The sequence below is a fragment of the Hibiscus syriacus genome, unplaced genomic scaffold, assembly GCF_006381635.1.
Source record: "Hibiscus syriacus cultivar Baekdansim isolate YM2019G1 unplaced genomic scaffold, ASM638163v2 tig00110450_pilon, whole genome shotgun sequence".
Lineage (NCBI taxonomy): Eukaryota > Viridiplantae > Streptophyta > Magnoliopsida > Malvales > Malvaceae > Hibiscus > Hibiscus syriacus.
In genome coordinates this window covers 9,254,253-9,275,331 of record NW_024062743.1, presented here as the reverse complement: position 1 = coordinate 9,275,331, position 21,079 = coordinate 9,254,253, and the positions used below count along the sequence as shown (strand labels likewise).

The following is a 21,079-nucleotide window of genomic DNA, read 5'->3' as shown; positions in this document are numbered from 1 at the left end:
TGGGAGATTATAAAGTGTTGGAATGATTGAAATTAGTTAAAGTTGTTATAGATAAGTTTAGTAGCATAATAAGGGTTGTATACATGAAAATTTGGGTGAAGTGTAGATGATTGTGAAACCAGTTTATTCTGGACAGGTGCATCGATACACTATGAATGGGTACCGATACACTAAGACCAATTTTGAAGGTGCATCGATGCAAGGGAATTTCAAACCTAATTTGTATACCGATACACCCATAGTGTATCGGTACACTCCTAAAGGAAAAAGTGAATTTTTGGTTTATTAAATTAGCTTAAGTTATTATCATTGAATTATAAGGTTTAGACTTCTTATAATCGCCTTGGAAATTATGTTTATGTAGATATCGAGCCTAAACGAGTTCCGAAACAAGTGACAAGTAAGATTAATCGAGGGAAAGGCAAAGAGATCTAGGCAAGTGCATATGCATAACATGATTATAGAAATGTATTCAGTTCTAGACTTGTGATAAGTCTAGATTTAATACTTTGATATATGATTCATTTCATATTATGAAACACGATATGAGTTCATATCATATGCATTATGTGACATGAATATGCAGGAAAAAGTTATATGAACTATGTGATAAATGTAAGAATTTACATGTCTACGCGATATAAACTATGTGAATTGTGAAAGCCCATGTTATGTATATGAGAACTATAGGTATAGTTGGCATGCCAAGAGTAGAGGGTCTACGCGGTCTTTCGAGATAATTCTACGTGGTCCTTCGAGACATATATTTATTCTTTGGAACATGTATGAGGTCTTTTGATAAACCTACTTGATCCTTGGTATATGTATATGATTCTTAAGGAATTTCTATGTGGTCCTTATGGACAAATCGTATATGGCACTACGGTGCATTTCTACACGGTCCTTCGGGACAAATTCTACGTGGCACTTCGGTGCAATTTATACGAGCTGTGGTGACATCATAGTGCACAACCTCACAGTACTCACATACCTCAGGTTCTCAGTATTGTATCATGGGCTATTGAACTTATTGATGTGAATTCATGATGGATACTTTAATGAGATCATGGGTAAGATACATGGTTATATGACTTGCATGGATTGAATATATGATTTCATGATATTGCATTTCATTATGACATTTTCATTATATTTTATTATCATTATTATTATGCCTCACTAAGTCGATGACTTAGCGTGTGAGTGTTTCACACGTAGGATCAGAGAAGATAGACAAGCAAGGTTAGACAACAGAACAACATATCTTCACTTAAAGATCAGATCAGAAGTAAATTACACAATATGTATTATTATGTGATAAATAGGTTGCCATGTAAACAAAGTCGGTAAATTACGTATTTATGCTATGATCGAGTTTTGTAATGTTTTAAATGTATTTATGTAAATGGTAATTGTATAGTGATGAACAGTTAAATTTTTATGAGTTTTATATAATTTGAGATGAAGTTACTGTAGCAGTGCATTGGTACACTATATCAGTGCATCGATACACAATTTATATTCGATGGTTTTGTGCATCGGTACACTGTATCACTATTCAGGGTACTGTTTGTACAATATAAATATTATTCATAAAGTATAATACTATTCATAAAAACGTTTTTTCCTTAAATTTGTTATAATGAAACATAATTCAACAGTATATTATTGCATTTTCTTAATATAAGTCCAAATGTTTTGATATTTTGTAAGAATATTGTTTTGAAAAAGTCAATGTGGCATCTCGGACTCGTATCCGGGTCGGGTACATGTTGGGGTGTTACATTTAGTGTGCGAGTGAGAGAGAAAAGAAATGATGGGTTCATTTATAATATAATGGTGCTTCCCCTACTTTAAAATTGGGAATATTAGGGTTAATTTTTTATGGTTAAAATATGCTCCAAATCTCTCTACTCTTTATACATGTAAAATTTAGTCTATTTTAAAAAATTCAAATCCAATTATTAACATTATTTTTTTATTAAATTCAGGTCCATAGCAATATCAAATTTATAACCTGATTGCTAAGTATTATTTATTAAAAATGTCATATTAATGATGTTAAAAAACTGAATTTAAAATTTTAAATGAAAAATAGAAGAACTAAATTCCTGAAATAAAGTACAAAGTACAAAGACTTAAGCATACTAAAACTCCTTTTTTTTCTATTACTTCAATAACTATATGCGTTTCTGGTTTTTCTTTATTACTTTGCTGTAATTGTTGGTATTAAAGCATAGATTTGGCCTTTTGACCCAAAAATCACCCTAATATTAAAAAAACCATGTCACATACCCTTTAAGCAAATATGCCCGATCTAATACCCTTTGGAGGAGAGAGAGAGGCTAAAGCATGTTTGGTGAAACACGTCTATGCTTGCATGGCCCTAAGGCCCATTTGGTGGGAAGCGCCTACGTCGAAGTCAGTGCCCACGTGAAAGGCACATTTAGTGGAGCGCACGGTAGTCCGAAGGCACGTCCCCTAGGGTGCGCTTTACCCTTCCCACCACCATCTACTTCCAATTACCATCCCCTCCACATATCATACAAATCACATCAAAATTTCTTCTTCCTATATTCCATTTTCCAATATTTTAAGGGTTGTTCCACTTTCCAATATTTGAAGGTTATTGTATTTTTTATTCAATAAATTGATTATTTTTTATTATTTTTTTATTTCATTATTTAATTGTAAACTTATTCAAGTTTATATTTATTATTTATAGTTAAAAAACTTGAATGTAGGATGTTGCGATTGGATGTCGATCATATTTCGAGTCATTTTGTCGATACGGTAAAAATACAAAACTTTATTCTTTTTAGATTTTTGAATATTAGGAAATCGATCAAATATTATTTAAATTGTTAGAATTTATTTATTAGATTTTATTTAAATAATTTTTGAAATATTAGTTCAAAAATTAATGGTTAAAATTTATTTATTAGGAAATTGATCGAATATTAGAAGTTTTTATTCGTAACAACAAGATGAAAACACTTAGGCATATCTGCCAGTATATATCTATGGTTGGATTTGGTTAATTAGAAAAAATTGAAGGATGTTGTAAACTTGAACCCACCCTTATTTCTATACTAATCGAGAGGTGGAAGCCAGAGACACACACGTTCCATTTGACATGTAGGGAGTGCATCATCACCCTGGAGGATATTTCAATGTAGTTAGGGCTCCTGGTATATAAAACTGTCATTTATGGTGTGGTGGATGATTATTGGAGGAATATTTGCATGGAGTATCTTGGAAATAGCCCAACAAATTTCAACCTTGGCCGAATAACGTTAGGGTAGTTAAAAGGCAATTTTAATGAGTTGCGTGGAATTTGTTCCGATGACGAGGCAAAAGAATTTGCCTGGGCGTACATATTACAAATAATTGAAGTTATATTAATGTTCGACAAGTCTCAGAACCAAGTTCATTGTATGTGGTTGCGGAATCTCATCGATTTTCAAGTAGTCGACATATTGAGTTGGGGCTCTGCAGTGTTGGTATTTTTGTTTAGAGAACTGTGTCAGGCCACGAAATATAATAAAACTATTATTGGTGACTATCTCATGTTTATTTAATCGTGGGCATGGTATTGCATGCCTTTTTTGTGTCATATCGTGAATCATCCATTTGTCTTTTCGTTACTATCAAGGTAATTTCAATACTATTTTTTTAAAATAATGTTTTATTATTACTATAGAATGTTATGTGATATATATATATATATATATATTGTATTAAATAGGTTGTTAAAAAATAGAAAAAAATCATCATGATATCCCACAAGAATTACAAGATATTCGATTACTCATTAACCAGAAAGCTGGTGAGAGATACATCTTTTACTTTTAATTTAAATATCTTTATATAATTTGGATCACATTTTAATTTTGATAAGAAATATATATTTTTGTTTCAGTTCAAATGGATGCCTTATTTGAACGATGAAATGAGGCCTTGCATCCCACCCGACTTGAGTGGACAATTGGATGTATAGGTGGTGACTATACCTCTTATTTGTTATGCTATTATTGAGTGACATCCAACTGACCGTGTGTTTCGTCAGTTTGGTTGCACATAATATATTCCTGAAACACTAATGAAACTCGACAATATGCTTGACATCGATAGACGGGGCAAAAAAGAGTTTAATTGGTTGGTGAAACATTGTGATTGGATAGCGATGTGGGAGAACCAACATCAACGCTTGCCCCATCAGTAGTATATGTTATAAATTAGTATCATGGTTTCAGATGGCTATATTGAATGGTTCAACGTGAACAAGAAGTCATTCTTACTTTCAGAGGGAGCACAAGGGGAAATTCATCGTCACTGAGAAAAACATCCAACATCAGAACATCATCGTCCCCCCCACTCATAGAAGAAAAGTAGGCGCATCTGGTCATCCTTACTTATGCCACAAGAACCATTACAGCAGCAGTCATCAACACCTGCTTACATATCGAGCATGCCGGTTTAGATGACACCATCCTACTTTCAAATCCTATCGCCCTACTTTTATACTCCACCACAACCGGTTAAAATGCCATCACCTCACTTTCAGTCGCCGTCGCAGTCAGTTCAGGTGCCATATCCACCGGTTCAAATGCTATACTCATCGGTTTAGATGCTTCCACCGTATGGCTACGTATAGAGCACGCATGGTTTTGTGACACCCCCTGGCGGATATTATACGACCGTGCTTATAGATCTAATATTTACTTCATATGCTAATTATCTTAAAGGTGGTCCTCTACCACAGACACCTCAACCATATTATGGATCGCAGGCATCGATGTCTGGTTTTTCATAGTTTTCTCAGTTCTCAACGAGTGGTGGGATGGTTAGTCGTACTCCTCCAAGCTCCTTATTCTACAGAGGTCCTGCATCATCATCCATGCCTTATCGAGAAAATATAGCTAAGAGTGACGATGACGATGATGATGAAGACGAAGACAACAATGATGATGAGAGTGAAGAGAATGAGCAACCTCCTAGAAGAAACCCTCCTCGAAATAGACAACACCACCCTGCGGAACACATTTAAGGAGGCATCGTTAGATAATGTTATTGATATTTCCATTTATTGTTTTTTAGGTTTCCATTAAATGACATTAATTATGTTTTTACCTCTTATTTGGTTTCTTTATTATGTTTTTATATTATCTATCTTTTTTATTAAGTAAGTAAGTTCTTTTATTATGTACAATGATTAGTTTTTTATTATGTCCAATGTTTACGTTAAGGACAAACAAAACACTTATCTGGTGTGCGGTCATCTACCACAAACATCCCTACCTCCAACTATTTCATTTAATGTTTATGATAAGGAAAAACAAAACCCAATAATTATGGAAGGCTCGTCCTACAAAAAGCGCTTCCAGAGGGTCTATAAATATGTACGAGATGAAAGTTATGTTAGTTTCACTTCAAGCAAAAACAATTCTAAAAATATTGACTTATTTTTTCTAAGATTGAGTTTTTTCCCTAAGATGGCTAATGTTCTTTCAATTATTTTCTATGATTGCAAATCTTTAAGTATGTCTTTCAGTCAAAAAAATCTACTTGAAGAGTTAAAGTTTAAAATAGAAAGAAAGGTTCAACTCAGAAGCAAAAGAAGAAAATCTTTGTTATATTTTAGATTGCCTACTTTAATTAACATGTTTCCTCTAAGCAAAAATGTCGACCTAGCTGTTATGATTGAGACATACTACTCTCATTATATATCTCAAGTAGATTTGTTTGTAGAGTTTGATGATGTTCAGGATGATGTTTCCAGTTCGAATATCTGACGAACTAAGAAAAACAAGTTTTGCGACATAGAGATAGACGATGAAGACTCAGAAGCATGGTTCCAACACAATTGTGATTGAAACATTATAAAAAAAATGTTGTATGTCTATGATTTTATTTACTGTTTAATGTGTATGTCTATGACTTTATTTCCTGTTTAAAGTGTATGTCTATGTTTTTCTTTTCATGTTTAATTTTAATGCAATGTTTATGTTTCATTGTTTTTATAATAAAAAACTATTAAAATAGTATATTAAATTTAATTAGTCCTATTAGAAAAAAATCTATTACAATATTGCTTTAACAATTCCAGAAATAATAAAAGCAACCTTTAAACATGTCATCACATGAGGAATATGTTTGTAGAATCGTTTTGATGTATGAAACTATAAAAATCTTAGCAATGGTATAGATAGTAATGCTTCTAAAATGAGTAAGTTCTTTCTCATTCATCTTTATATGCATTGGGTCTAGGTTGTATAACACTTGATATCCTTCTTGCACCCTATCTTTTATGTTAAGAAATCATATACCTAACGCATAAGTTGCTTCAATGACACCTATGGTAGAGGCTTGTTTCAAGATATGACAACCAACTTCAACATTAGTACAATACTTAGCAAAACAATCAATTATACATTCCCTAAACAATGTATATGGATTTTTCGAAAGATAAGCCTTTCATAAAAGGAGCCATTCATAATGATCCAAAGATTTCAAGGTATATCAATGAAGTCAAACATTTACAAATATGAATTTGTAATTTGGAGCCAAGCAAAAGTCCTAGCTGGTTAAACGAAGGTTGAGAAAGTCTTCAATAGAATTAGAAGCAACGCAACGTAAAATCTCAGCTAATATATCATTTGGGAGATAAGCTAATAAATAGTTAGTTGCTATTAAAAGTGATGGATAATATAATGAAAATGAGATATAGAAAATGAAACAGTGATGACCACTTGCTATCCTTCATATATATTGTAACACCCTCAGACCCGTACCCGACCCGAATACGAGTCTGAGGTGTCACATTGACTTTTCAAACTTTGACTCTTGACTAAAATTCAAAGAAAATTTAAAACTTTCATTAAAATAAAAGTGGTTTATTTACATAAATTGACCAAAATAACCAAAATCAATCAGAGCATATTTAACTCAATCAATTAGTACATGCCAGCTATATTCAAAATAACCAAACACATTTAAATCATATATTTTCTGATCTGAAATTTTGTAAGGGAGATACTGACCTGTCTTGCTCTTCTTCGCTTCTCTTCTCACTTCTGTAACCTACGTGTGAAACAATCACACGCTAAGTCTATGACTTAGTGAGGTAATAAACATATAATGTAAACTATAACTTGTAATAATGTCGTAACAATCACTGTTATCATATCATATCACTCATATCCTTATTCATGTAACAAATACCTAGAACACCTATACAATATATCATTACATGTAAAAACATAGACACATATACTCATCACTCATCATTAGCCTTATTTTACCATCCATATTATTATCATTTATATCCCTTAACCACATCCTCTTATACCTATCTTTTTAATCAACATATGACTCATTCATTCATACAATCCAAATATAATTCATATCACAAAAGCATATATATCACATGTAATATGTTTATTGTTATCTCTTTATTAGCCCATGTACACATGTGAGAACTATAGATATGTGAGTCTATAGAGGTTGTGCACAAATGTTGTCACCACAACTCGTATAAATGCACCGAAGTACTACGTAGAAATGCACCGTAGTGCCATATAATGTCCATAAGGACCACATAGAAATTCCTTAAGAATCATATAAATATATCAAGGACCAAGTATGTGTCTCAAATACCTCATAAATGTTCCAAAGAATACGTATATGTCCCGAAGGACCGCGTAGACCCTCGACTCTTGGCATGCCAACAATACGCCTAGCTCTAATGACACATAACATGGGCATTATTATTTATGTCATTTCATATTCACACATTCATAACACTTATCTCTTATTGCATGTCTGATCTCTTATAATCATGTAATCACATAGCTCATGTCATTTCTTGTGAAATCATACATATCATGTAAGATATATCAGACATGTTCACACAAATCACTTCCATATAATTCACATGATTTATTATCTCGTAGATCATATCACATTGTCATACAATTTCACAAATCATTGTCATATATGGATATCACATTTGTACTTAATCACATAGATAATGTTATATAGCACTAAAATCCCACAGTTCTTATTTCGTAACTTATATATTGTTCTTATATATTTTTATAGACATATAAACACCTAGATCATAACTCCCTAATTTATTGTACATAATCATATCATCATTTATATTCATAACACCTAACTCATATTTTGTTCTCTTATTCTTACATAGATCCTATAACATATATTGTAGCATACTAACATATATCACTTATATAAATTCATTTCTATACAAATTTCTTATATTCTCTTAATTCAAGTTTACATTACTCTTATAACCATTTCCTATGACTTCATAGATCTTTACCATGTAATTTCTATATCATAGCTCATCTAAGCACATTAATCTTTCTCATACAGCTTATCTCTCATATGATTATCATTATTTATGTATAGATCTCCTAATTGATATTCTATTTTCATATTGTCCTATAAATCAATACTAGTTAGTTTATCTCACTTTTAATTTAATACTATAAATAAATTATAATAGTTTCCATAAACTTGACAATTGTAATTTATGTTTTACTATTATATCTTCATCTAAATATATATTTACATGTTCATGATCACTTAACTTATTTTCTTTCTATGATTATCACATACAACATTTACTATTATACATGATTCGTGACCTTATAACTTATTTCACATATTCATACAGCTCATAAGGTTCACATATAGTTACATATTTCGTTTCCATATAACCCATATCATATAAATTCACACCTCATAACATATAATATGAACAAAGCATATACACATAATACAAACTTAATCATGCTTCTATTCATGCAAACATATAAAATATTGGAAACAAACTTATCACAAGTCTAATTTCCATATAATAATATGCACAATCTAATAATATGCACTCACATTGGCCTCACTAAGTTTCAATCCACTTTTATGATTTCCTCTCTTTCGATCGAATCTTAACTTGATAATCGTTCTGGAACTTGTTAATGTTCGATATCTACATAATCATACATTGATACATATCAATATCTAATTGATATACTCTAATCTATCATTTCTTAGACCAAAAGAAATGTCTATTTCAATTTCCCCTTAAAGTGCATCGATGCATTATATAGTGTATCGATGCATCCCTTAACATGTGCATCGATGCACTCCTTATGCATCGATGCATTAATTGCATTCAATGTTTCCATTTTTAAGGGGTGCATCGATGCACTTCCTGTGCATCGATACACACTAAAAAATTTCTGGAAATTTACCCTTGATGCATCGGTACAGGTTGAATGTCTACCGATGCACACTAGCCCAAAATTCCATTTCGTGCACGAATATTTACTCAAATCAACTCAAATGCTTCATATTTCATCCCCTTTCATGTTCTTAACTCATATACACATGCTTAAACCAATTTATATCCATATCAACCATCTTTAACTTCAAAATTATATTCCTCATATGTAACTCAAGAATTATACCAGTTTTGCAACATGTTTTAATTCCAATTCTATGGCTTCTAACTTCTTAATTAGACCCTTGACAAGTCAAATTTAACTTCCAATTTAACTTATCAACTTTCATTCAAGATTTCCTTTAAAAACTTCTAATTTTTAATCTCTCTTGACTCTTTTATCTTATGGCTTTAAGATAAATTAAGCTTTCCTTAAGCTTAATTATCATATAATGATCAAAACCCAATCTTAAATTTGACTAGATGTCAACCAACAAGAGATCTTACCTTTGCTTATGGCTTCACGTGAAGAAGAAGAACAAAGGAGAACAAGAGAACTCTGGAGAAATCTCTCCTCTTCCACGTGGTTCCCTTATCTTATAAAGGGAAATAAAAAATCTTACTTGTCAATTGACCATTTTACCCTTTAATTTATTCCATAATTACTAAATAACCTTCATCATATATTTCCAATAAATCATTGAACTATTCAATTATCATACTTTAATCACCAATTTCTGAAATTTTTCAATCTAGTCACTAACCCGATATTGAGGATGTTACATATATAGTTCCCCGACTTTTAAGAAAATTCGTCCTCGAAATTTCACTGAACATATTAATAAGAACATATCTTCTATTGTTCTCATGCTGCCTCCTTTACTTAATCTTTTCTTCCTTTATTTCTTCAACTATCTTTTTCCTTTATACATTTATCTACTGTCACTTATCATTTAAACAACAACTAATAACTTCAATCCATTTCTGTCTTTTCTCTCCTTCGATTCTACATTTCCTTTTACCTTTAAAAAATCTATATAATGTCACTCATTACATAGACAATAACATCCATTTTCATCACTCAACATCATAAATTCTTCTCTAACTACCTTATAATAATAACCAAATTCGTTTTCCAACATCAATTGTCCGAGAACACAACATTAGATCTTCTTTAAATATAATTAACATACATTTTAAAGAATCTTTTTCACATCACCTTGCACACTTTTCTTACTTTTATATCAAAATTATCATCTACACTTCCATATAACATTTATTGTATCTGATCCTTTAACTCAATCCCTTTCATTTCTTTATTTCATTATTCCTTTATTTATTCCTTATACACAAATCATATCTTTCCTTTCATATTCACATACTCTTGTCTTATCATCTATACTCATCTCTATGTACCAATCTTCATTGCATCCTTATAACTTTGATAACCCACTTCTTATACAGAACGTCATTCTTTATCATTTCTTATACTTGTATTTTCCTTTCTTAAAGTTCCATGCAAATACTTATCTCCTTTTCTACATCATAGCTATCTGATCAGAATACATAACTATACTCAGATTCACATCATAATCAATTAACTCAACTTTATCTTTCCTCCAATCTTATAACTCTATCACCTTTACTCTTATAGCTAATCAATAACATCTATTTAATCGAGGGCACAAGCCCTAGTCAACCAATCATATACATTCTTTCCAATCGAAATTATCTCAAAATTAGTTTACTTATCTTATCAATTTCACCTCTATTCTCACACATCCTGTAATTTTCGTTGTTCAAACTCAACATTATGACTTCCTTTATCTTATAAACTGATCATCGATATACACTTTCTCAAACTCTTCTTATCAATCTTCAGCTTTACTCAAATATACAAATCCTTATTTCCTTTACTATACCACCTTACTATGATTCAAATATACAACTGTATCCAGATCCATTTCATATTTGGTTATCATATCCTGAAAATATCTTATAATCTTATACTTCCAGTACATTCCCATCACATATTCTTGTTAGCCAACACTAACTTTTTCCTTCTAGAATGCAAAACAATATCTACATCACTTGATCCATTTAAAAGACTTCTTATTCTTCACTTTGTATAATTTCTAGCAAAACTCTGAAGTCATTCCTCCAATTTGATCTTTTAAATTGGAATACAACCAATTTCAACCAAGTTTGTAGTTGAAAATCATAATCTCAATCTCTCTTCGATAGTGCTGATTTATGAAATACTAGTTCCCTTAATGATTCTGAGTTCTCTCTAGAACCTTAACATAATAACCACTTTTTGAAAATGGAACCATTTCAACACCTATAACACTCTTTTAATATAGGCACGAGCCCTTTACATATCACTTGCATACATCATTTTCATTTAAATTAGCTTCACAACCTTTCACTCTACTCATCAAATTATACTCTTGTCCATACACATTACGATTTCCCTCTGTATCAAACTTATAAACTCTGGCTTCATATACCTTATACACTTGTCGTTGATGCACTTATCCTTGAACTCTTTTGCAATTCTAACCCAATCATTTGATCTCTTAACGTCCTTATGGTGACACTTGCTCACCATATTCTATCTTATTCACTTTATAACAAAACTTCTCCATATCACTTTTTCGATTCAAAACAATGAAAATCTTTTATCACTATTCAAATATGATTTCAATTTTCTGAAAACAACCTTTAATCTTATAAGACAAATTTATGAGGTTTCTGCTCTTCATCCTACCTGGCCAGGGCAGGTGAATTGCTATCACCATCAGATTTGTCAGCTATCGATTTACTTTACTTTGATAATTTCTATAATCAATTTCTATTATATCATACAAATCTTATTCTATTAGCAAGACATCATACTCCTTACACTATTAGATCAGAAATTTTCACTTTTAATTGGCATGTACACATTTTTAAACCTCATTTAACTTCAGTTTAAGCCTAGAATCGGCTAAACCTTAGCTCTGATACCATTAAATATAACACCCTCAGACCCGTACCTGACCCGAATACGAGTCTAAGGTGTCACATTGACTTTTCAAACTTTGACTCTTGACCAAAATTCAAAGAAAATTTAAAGCTTTCATTAAAATAAAAGCGGTTTATTTACATAAATTGACCAAAACAACCAAAATCGATCAGAGCATATTTAACTCAATCAATTAGTACATGCTAGCTATATTCAAAATAACCAAACACATTTAAATCATCTATTTTCTAATCTAAAATTTGTAAGGGAGATGCTGACCTGTCTTGCTTTTCTTCGCTTCTCTTCTTGCTTCTGTAACCTATGTGTGAAACAATCACACGCTAAGTCTATGACTTAGTGAGGCAATAAACATATAGTGTAAATTATACCTTGTAATAATGCCGTAACAATCACTGCTGTCATATCATATCACTCATATCCATATTCATGTAACAAATACCTAGAACACCTATACAATATATCATTACATGTAAGAACATACACACATATACTCATCACTCATCATTTCCATCATTAGTCTTATTTTACCATCAATATTATTATCATTTATATCCCTTAACCACATCCTCTTATACCTATCATTTTAATCAACATATGACTCATTCATTCATACAATCCAAATATAATCATATAAAACATGTAATATAATTCATATCACAAAAGCATATATATCACATGTAATATGGTTATTGTTATCTCTTTATTATCCCATGTACACATGTGAGAACTATAGATATGTGAGTCTATAGAGGTTGTGCACAAATGTTGTCACAACAGCTAGTATAAATACACCGAAGTGCCACGTAGAAATGCACCGAAGTGCCACGTAGAAATGCACCGTAGTGCCATATAATGTCCATAAGGACCACATAGAAATTCCTTAAGAATCATATACATATATCAAGGACCAAGTATGTGTCTCAAATATCTCATAAATGTTCCAAAGAATACGAATATGTCCCGAAGGACCGCATAGACTCTTGACTCTTGGCATTCCAACTATACCCCTAGCTCTCATGAAACATAACATGGGCATTATTATTTATGTCATTTCATATTCACACATTTATAACACTTATCTTTTATTGCATGTTTGATCTCTTATAATCATGTAATCACATAGCTCATGTCATTTCTTGTGAAATCATACATATCATGTAAGACATATCAGACATGTTCACACAAATCACTTCCATATAATTCACATGATTTATTATCTCGTAGATCATATCACATTGTCATACAATTTCACAAATCATTGTCATATATGGATATCACATTTGTACTTAATCACATAGATAATGTTATATAGCACTAAAATCCCACAGTTCTTATTTCATAGCTTATATATTATTCTTATATCTTTTTATAGACATATAAACACCTAGATCATAACTCCCTAATTTATTGTACATAATCATATCATCATTTATATTCATAACACCTAACTCATATTTTATTCTCTTATGCTTACATAGATCCTATAATATATATTGTAGCATACTAACATATATCACTTATATAAATTCATTTATATACAAATTTCTTATATTCTCTTAATTCAAGTTTACATTACTCTTATAACCTATTCCTATGACTTCATAGATTTTTACCATGTAATTTCTATATCATAGCTCATCTAAGAACATTAATCTTTCTCATATAGCTTATCTCTCATATGATTATCATTATTTATGTATAGATCTCCTAATTGATATTCTATTTTCATATTGTCCTATAAATCAATACTAGTTAGTTTATCTCACTTTTAATTTAATACTATAAATAAATTATAATAGTTTCCATAAACTTGACACATGTAATTTATGTTTTACTATTATATCTTCATCTAAATATATATTTACATGTTCATGATCACTTAACTTATTTTCTTTCTATGATTATCACATACAACATTTACTATTATACATGATTCGTGACCTTATAACTTATTTCACATATTCATACAGCTCATAAGGTTCACATATAGTTACATATTTCGTTTCCATATAACCCATATCATATAAATTCACACCTCATAACATATAATATGAACAAAGCATATACACATAATACAAACTTAATCATGCTTCTATTCATGCAAACATATAAAATATTGGAAACAAACTTATCACAAGTCTAATTTCCATATAATAATATGCACAATCTAATAATATGCACTCACATTGGCCTCACTAAGTTTCAATCCACTTTTATGATTTCCTCTCTTTCGATCGAATCTTAACTTGATAATCGTTCTGGAACTTGTTAATGTTCGATATCCACATAATCATACATTGATACATATCAATATCTAATTGATATACTCTAATCTATCATTTCTTAGACCAAAAGAAATGTCTATTTCAATTTCCCCTTAAAGTGCATCGATGCATTATATAGTGTATCGATGCATCCCTTAACATGTGCATCGATGCACTCCTTATGCATCGATGCATTAATTGCATTCAATGTTTCCATTTTTAAGGGGTGCATCGATGCACTTCCTGTGCATCGATACACACTAAAAAATTTCTGGAAATTTACCCTTGATGCATCGGTACAGGTTGAATGTGTACCGATGCACACTAGCCCAAAATTCCATTTCGTGCACGAATATTTACTCAAATCAACTCAAATGCTTCATATTTCATCCCCTTTCATGTTCTTAACTCATATACACATGCTTAAACCAATTTATATCCATATCAACCATCTTTAACTTCAAAATTATATTCCTCATATGTAACTCAAGAATTATACCAGTTTTGCAACATGTTTTAATTCCAATTCTATGGCTTCTAACTTCTTAATTAGACCCTTGACAAGTCAAATTTAACTTCTAATTTAACTTAATAACTTTCATTCAAGATTTCCTTTAAAAACTTCTAATCTTTAATCTCTCTTGACTCCTTTATCTTATGGTTTTAAGATAAATTAAGCTTTCCTTAAGCTTAGTTATCATCTAATGATCAAAACCCATTATTAAATTTGACTAAATGTCAACCAACAAGAGATCTTACCTTTGCTTATGGCTTCACGTGAAGAAGAAGAAGAAAGGAGAAGAAGAGAACTCTGGAGAAATCTCTCCTCTTCCACGTGGTTCCCTTATTTTATAAAGGGAAATAAAAAATCTTACTTGTCAATTGACCATTTTACCCTTTAATTCATTCCATAATTACTAAATAACCTTCATCATATATTTCCAATAAATCATTGAACTATTTAATTATCCTACTTTAATCACAAATTTCTAAAATTTTTCAATCTAGTCACTAACCCGATATTGAGGATATTACATATATAGTTCCCCGACTGCCAACATATAGAAGAAAAAATAGACAATCATAATGAAAGGCTCGTTGCAGGGGACGCACTTTCCCCTTTTTTTGCAAAGGATCTCTGCTATGTCATGTAAAAATCAAACTTCAATTAATTAACTTAGAAATACATGAAAATCAAACAAAAAGAAAAAGAAAGGCTCATTGCATACGTTTTCCCCTTTTTTTTTGCAGAGAATCTTTGCCATTTCATAGTCTCTCATCCCATCAAACATATATAGCATTGAGGGGACCAATTCCCTGACTGCCAACATATTAAAAACAAACTTCGATTAATTGACTGTTAAATGCAGAAAAATCAAACAAACTTAATGAAATGCTAGTTGCAGGGGATGTATTTCCCTTTTTTTTTTGGAGAAACTATACAATGTCATGTAAAAAATAAATTTCAATTAATTGACTGAAAAATGCAGAAAACTCAGACAAATTTAATGAAAGGCTCGTTGCAGTGAACTTGTTTTCCCTTTATTTGCAGAAAATCTCTACCATTTCATAGAAAAATAAACTTCAATTAATTATCTGAGAAATACAAAAAAAGCAAACAAAATTAATGAAAGGCTCGTTGTAGGGGATGCATTCCCTTCCCTTTTTTTCATAAAATCTCTACCATTTCATAGAATTGGAAATTTTATCCGAATATCACTTAAAAATTTAAAATAATTATTTTAGCACCCTTTCTTAAATATATACCAAACTAGCGCCCTTTCTGACAAAAGTACACAAAGTCGCGTTTCACAAAACGAATCCTTTTCAAAGGCGCCTTTCTTAAATATATATACCATGTTAGAATGGTTCTCCACCCTTTTTTAGGTGATATTTGGATAAAATCGCCCAATTAATTGATTGAGAAATGCAGAAAATCATACAAACTTAATGAAAGGCTCGTTGCAGGGGATACGTTTTCCCTTCTTCTTTTTTTGTAGAGAATCTCTGTCATGTCATGTAAAAATCAAACTTCAATTAATTGACTGAGAAAGTATGGAAAATCAGACAAACTTAATGAAAGACTGGTTGTAGGAGACGCGTTTTCCCTTCTTTTTTTTGCAGAGAATCTCCGTCATTTCATAGAAAAATCAAACTTCAAAATAAGAAATGCAAAAAAATTAGACAAACTTAATGAAAGGCTCATTGTAGGGGACACGCTTTCCCCTTTTTCTATAGAATCTCTACCATGTCAGTTGAAATAATTGCGTAAGAGGTGCTTTTCAGGGTAAGCACTTTCCATTTTTTTCAGAAATTCTTTGTCATGTCACAGTGTCTCATCCAATCAAACATAATTAACGAGAATAGTTTTGTGCCTCTCAATCTCTTAAACTCTTAAATTCACAAACTCTCAAGCTCTGAACTATCAAACTCTAAAACTTTAAAACTCTCAAATTCTCAAAATAACTCTTATTTCAACTGTTGTTTATTATGATAGAGAAATCTGAGAAGATGAATTCGAAGTTATTTTCTGATCAAATCATTACATCCTTATTACCTTCAAGAGAAACATCACTATTGAGGAATTGGTAATAAAAAACTCAAAGAAGGTTCACGTTTGAAATACTAGAAGATTGTTTAAACTTGAGTACATATTTCTGACTAAAATTTTTCCTTTAACATATACAACATTCGACCTCTCAAGTGATGAAGATGCTTCTACGATGGTTTATTCTTCCAATCAAAATTCAGACTCTCTTACAAAAATGTATTCCATATTTTTTGATGTTCATACAGTTCGTGGTATGTCATTATTCTCTCACTATAGGTTACCTCAACCAGTTCATCAAGTTGACAGTCCAACTCAAACAATCTACGATGATTCCACATCATCAATGGCAAATCCACCTTTTGGTACCATTCCACCAAGTTCAATGGGGAGGCATTCATCTGCCAACTTCTTTGACCTCCATATAGAGATGTCTTCTAGTAGCAGGAGGAGACATTCATCTGCCAGCTTCTTCGACATCAATATGGATATGCCTTCGATATAACACTCAGTTCATAACCCATATAGTGACATCCCTTCAAATTCTAGACTAAGCTATTCATATGCGAACTTGTTTGGCCTAAACATCAAAATCACATAGGAACCCTCATCTCCACCAGAAGAACCTCTTCATGAGCCGGGAGCGGATGGTGCTAAGACTGGATTATTCGTTGAACTCAAATCATCGTAATTCAACATGGACTCCGATGATGATGCAGACGAAGTTCCCATAAATATGATTCAATATGAACCTCTAGCACACATGTATGAAGTTGACTATGACGCGATATACGAGCCATAATTTATGGGTATGCCTAATGTTGGAGACTATAAGAGGTATTTATCAGTCAACGATGGTGATTTATATCGTGAAATAGATTTCACATATAAAGACGAAGCAATGATGGCAATTAATAATTACAATATTCATAATTCATGTTCACTCCAGAGTCGACTGATCTACAATCGAAAAGTATATATGTTATTGTGCCCAACGTGATAACAGCTGCAACTAGATTGTTCATGTTTCAAAGAGGAAGAGAAACAACGACATAAGGGAACTAACAAAATACAATGGTCCTTATACATATTATGCACGAGGGATCAACCAGGACCATCCAAACTTGGACTCTAACGTCATTTGCCAAGCCATTATGCCCATGGTCAAAGCCAGCTCTCACATAGCTATTGCAGTGCTAATTTATGTAATACAATCTCAATATAAGTACATTATCTCCTATAGAAAAGCATGGAAGGCAAAACAAAATGCCATTATAAAACTACACAGCGAGTGGGATTCATCTTACAACAAACTACCCAATTGGTTTAACCTGCTACGAAGACTGAATCCTAGGACAATAGTTGAGTTCAAAACTCGCCATGCCTACGAGACTGATCGAGTACTTCAAGATCGATTCCAATTCTATCGTGTTTTTGGATGCATAAATGTTGTAAAATACTACAAACCAATAGTCTAAATTGATGGTATATTCTTGTATGTAAAATACAAGCAAGTTTTATTATTGGCAGTTGTCCAAGATGGTAATCGCAACATTCTTCCCATTTTCTTTTCCCTTATGGAAGGAAAATATACAAAGTCTTGGGATTTTTTCTTAAGAAATCTACGATGTCACAAGGGAACATATTTGTGTTATTTCAGACCGGGGAGCTAGGATCAAAGCAACAATGGACTCTTTGGGTCCAATGTGGAAACCCTCACACGTCCAACATCGTCTCTGTATCTGACATATTGCTGCAAACTACCATGGAAAATACAAGAAGAATGATAAAAGACAATTAATTATACGCATGGGTACGTTATTTTTTTTAATTTGTTTATCAATCATTTTCATCTTATCTATTACTGTATCACGCTAGCTAGTACATATGGCAACGTAGATTACGAACTCTTGCCTCAAAGGTTCGAGGATATGCTTCAGGAATTATGAGGATAAAAATGAGTATGGATACAATTACATCAGTGAAATCAACAAAGAAAAGTGGACAAATACATACGATGGTGGATATCGATATGGATATCGATATGGATACAACTCCAATTTTGGACATTTCATGATATACTTGGAGACTAGGTTGTCACAAAGTTATTGTTGAAACTGATTACGGCGAGATGTTTAACTTTTATCTATGGTGACAACTAGAGATATGAACAACACAAATGTGGACATGATTAAGGGAAGCAAACTCGTTGGCAAACATGCTTGCAGGAATGGTTCGAGGCTCACCTGTCTAATTACACAAGAAGCAATTGGAAGCTGAATTTTTTTCTATTAGTTTCAGTTATTTAGGAAAAAAAGACGATAATATTAAGAAAGTTGAGAGATCAAACATACTTGAATATTCAGTATCTTTTAATTTATTGTTGATTTCATATTTCATAAATTAATAATTGATATGATTGGTTATGTGGATTAAATCGAATGAATAACTGTGGTGGTATGTGGATGTGTTGTTGAGTAGGTATGTGTTATGCAATTAATTGCTCAATAACATAAATTGGAAGCACTCAAGCTGAATGTTCATTGAAGAATAAAACAATTACAACGATAGAGAATAATAAGAAGAGAAAACTAGAAGAGAGAGGATAACAGTTTATCACAATATCCATACCCTTTTCCTCTACCCTCTATTGCATATATAATAACCAGCTAAACAACTAAACCCGATCAACAAAGCCTTGGGATATCTCCTCGTATGTGTACTATTACCCATCACGTGCTGCCGACTTGGCCATGGTGGTTGTGTATGTTACTTTAACATAGGTTGCCTTTGGGTCATAACAATACCCCCGCTTGAAGAGAACCTTATCCTCAAGGTTTGTAGGAGATATCAAACTTATTTTGTTCCCAGCAAAGACAGTGAAGTAACTTGTTGATGAATATGGCGACATAGCTTTAATCATGGACTCCAGTAATTTAAATTTCTCATCTGCTTCTCGAAATTGGGTTGGAGTAACAATTCCTATATCCGGGACTATACCATTAATGCGAGTTAGGAAACACATCCGAGCAACTGCGCGAGTCTGCCTTTGGAAATCATTGAAGTCAAAATATGCATTTCTTAACTTCTTTTGCAAATCTTCAACATATTCTTGGCACATAACTCCTTGTGCCTTCTCAACCAATGAGAGAACATATCCAATTTTCAAGAGGTATCCAACCGTTCGATCAAGATAAAATTGTTTAAGGTCCTCCATGTACTCTCTATGATCTACAAGTTTGATTGGTTTCCTGAACACCTCATTATTGCTCAAAGTTGCACCATCTCTAGAACCTCCATCTAGCTTTGTTAGAATGACACGCGTACTCTATCTCAACATTGAATATTGTAACCAATGTAACAGCTTTTTGGTGAGTCATTCTATTCACAACTAGTAAAACTTTTATAGGGTTCAATAGTTTCTTCATTTCTTGCAACCCATCCATGGTTTCTTTATTTATCCGGAGCTATCTTGTAGTGTTCATTATCACAACATCTTTGACGAAATAGTCTAATTTCGAAGGCATTAATACCGAAGGTGTTTCTAAAGATATTACTTGATAGAATTCTGCTATGACATTAGTGTCGTTCATTAGTCGTAAATCTAGACGGTCAGTTTGAGCAACCTCACAAATACCATAGGACTCCAATAATATCTGCAGTGCAATCAACTTGTCTAGATCTCCCATCAACTCTAGAGTGATTAAGTGATCAGAAACATTCACAAATGTGGCTCTAAATATGTCGGTAATGTCAATGATATCACGTCAAGCAATAGAATTCACAATAATCTTTATCAACATCAATTCACGTTCAGCAAAAGGCAAATAGATAAGATCTTGTACCTTATGAATATCCACAAGATTATAGGATTACTGCACCAACTTCATAATTAATTGATTTGTATCGAGGACAGCCGTTGTCATGCGAGAGAGCCTCTCTGTTTCAATATGCCCAACTGTCAAACTTTGAAGATTGTAATTTCTTCAAGC

At 32.0% G+C, this 21,079-nt stretch overlaps 1 protein-coding gene across 1 annotated transcript; it reads right to left on the bottom strand.

Annotated features, from left to right (window-relative positions):
• Positions 1-19,812: 19,812 nt before the first annotated feature.
• LOC120126210 (signal recognition particle 54 kDa protein, chloroplastic-like) lies at positions 19,813-20,776 on the bottom strand. The gene is made up of 2 exons (XM_039144466.1): positions 20,645-20,776; positions 19,813-20,415 (listed from the first exon to the last, which is right to left on the bottom strand). The coding sequence occupies exons 1-2, from the start codon at positions 20,774-20,776 to the stop codon at positions 19,813-19,815; spliced, it is 735 nt and encodes a 244-aa protein (XP_039000397.1).
• Between the last annotated feature and the right edge of the window lie 303 nt (positions 20,777-21,079).

Coding starts and splice junctions, on each gene's coding strand:
- LOC120126210 (XM_039144466.1), bottom strand. CDS start 20,776: ATGGGAGATCTAGACAAGTTGATTGCACTGCAGATATTATTGGAGTCC. Junction 20,416..20,644: donor TCATAGCAGAATTCTATCAA/GTAATATCTTTA, acceptor ATGTTGAGATAG/AGTACGCGTGTCATTCTAAC.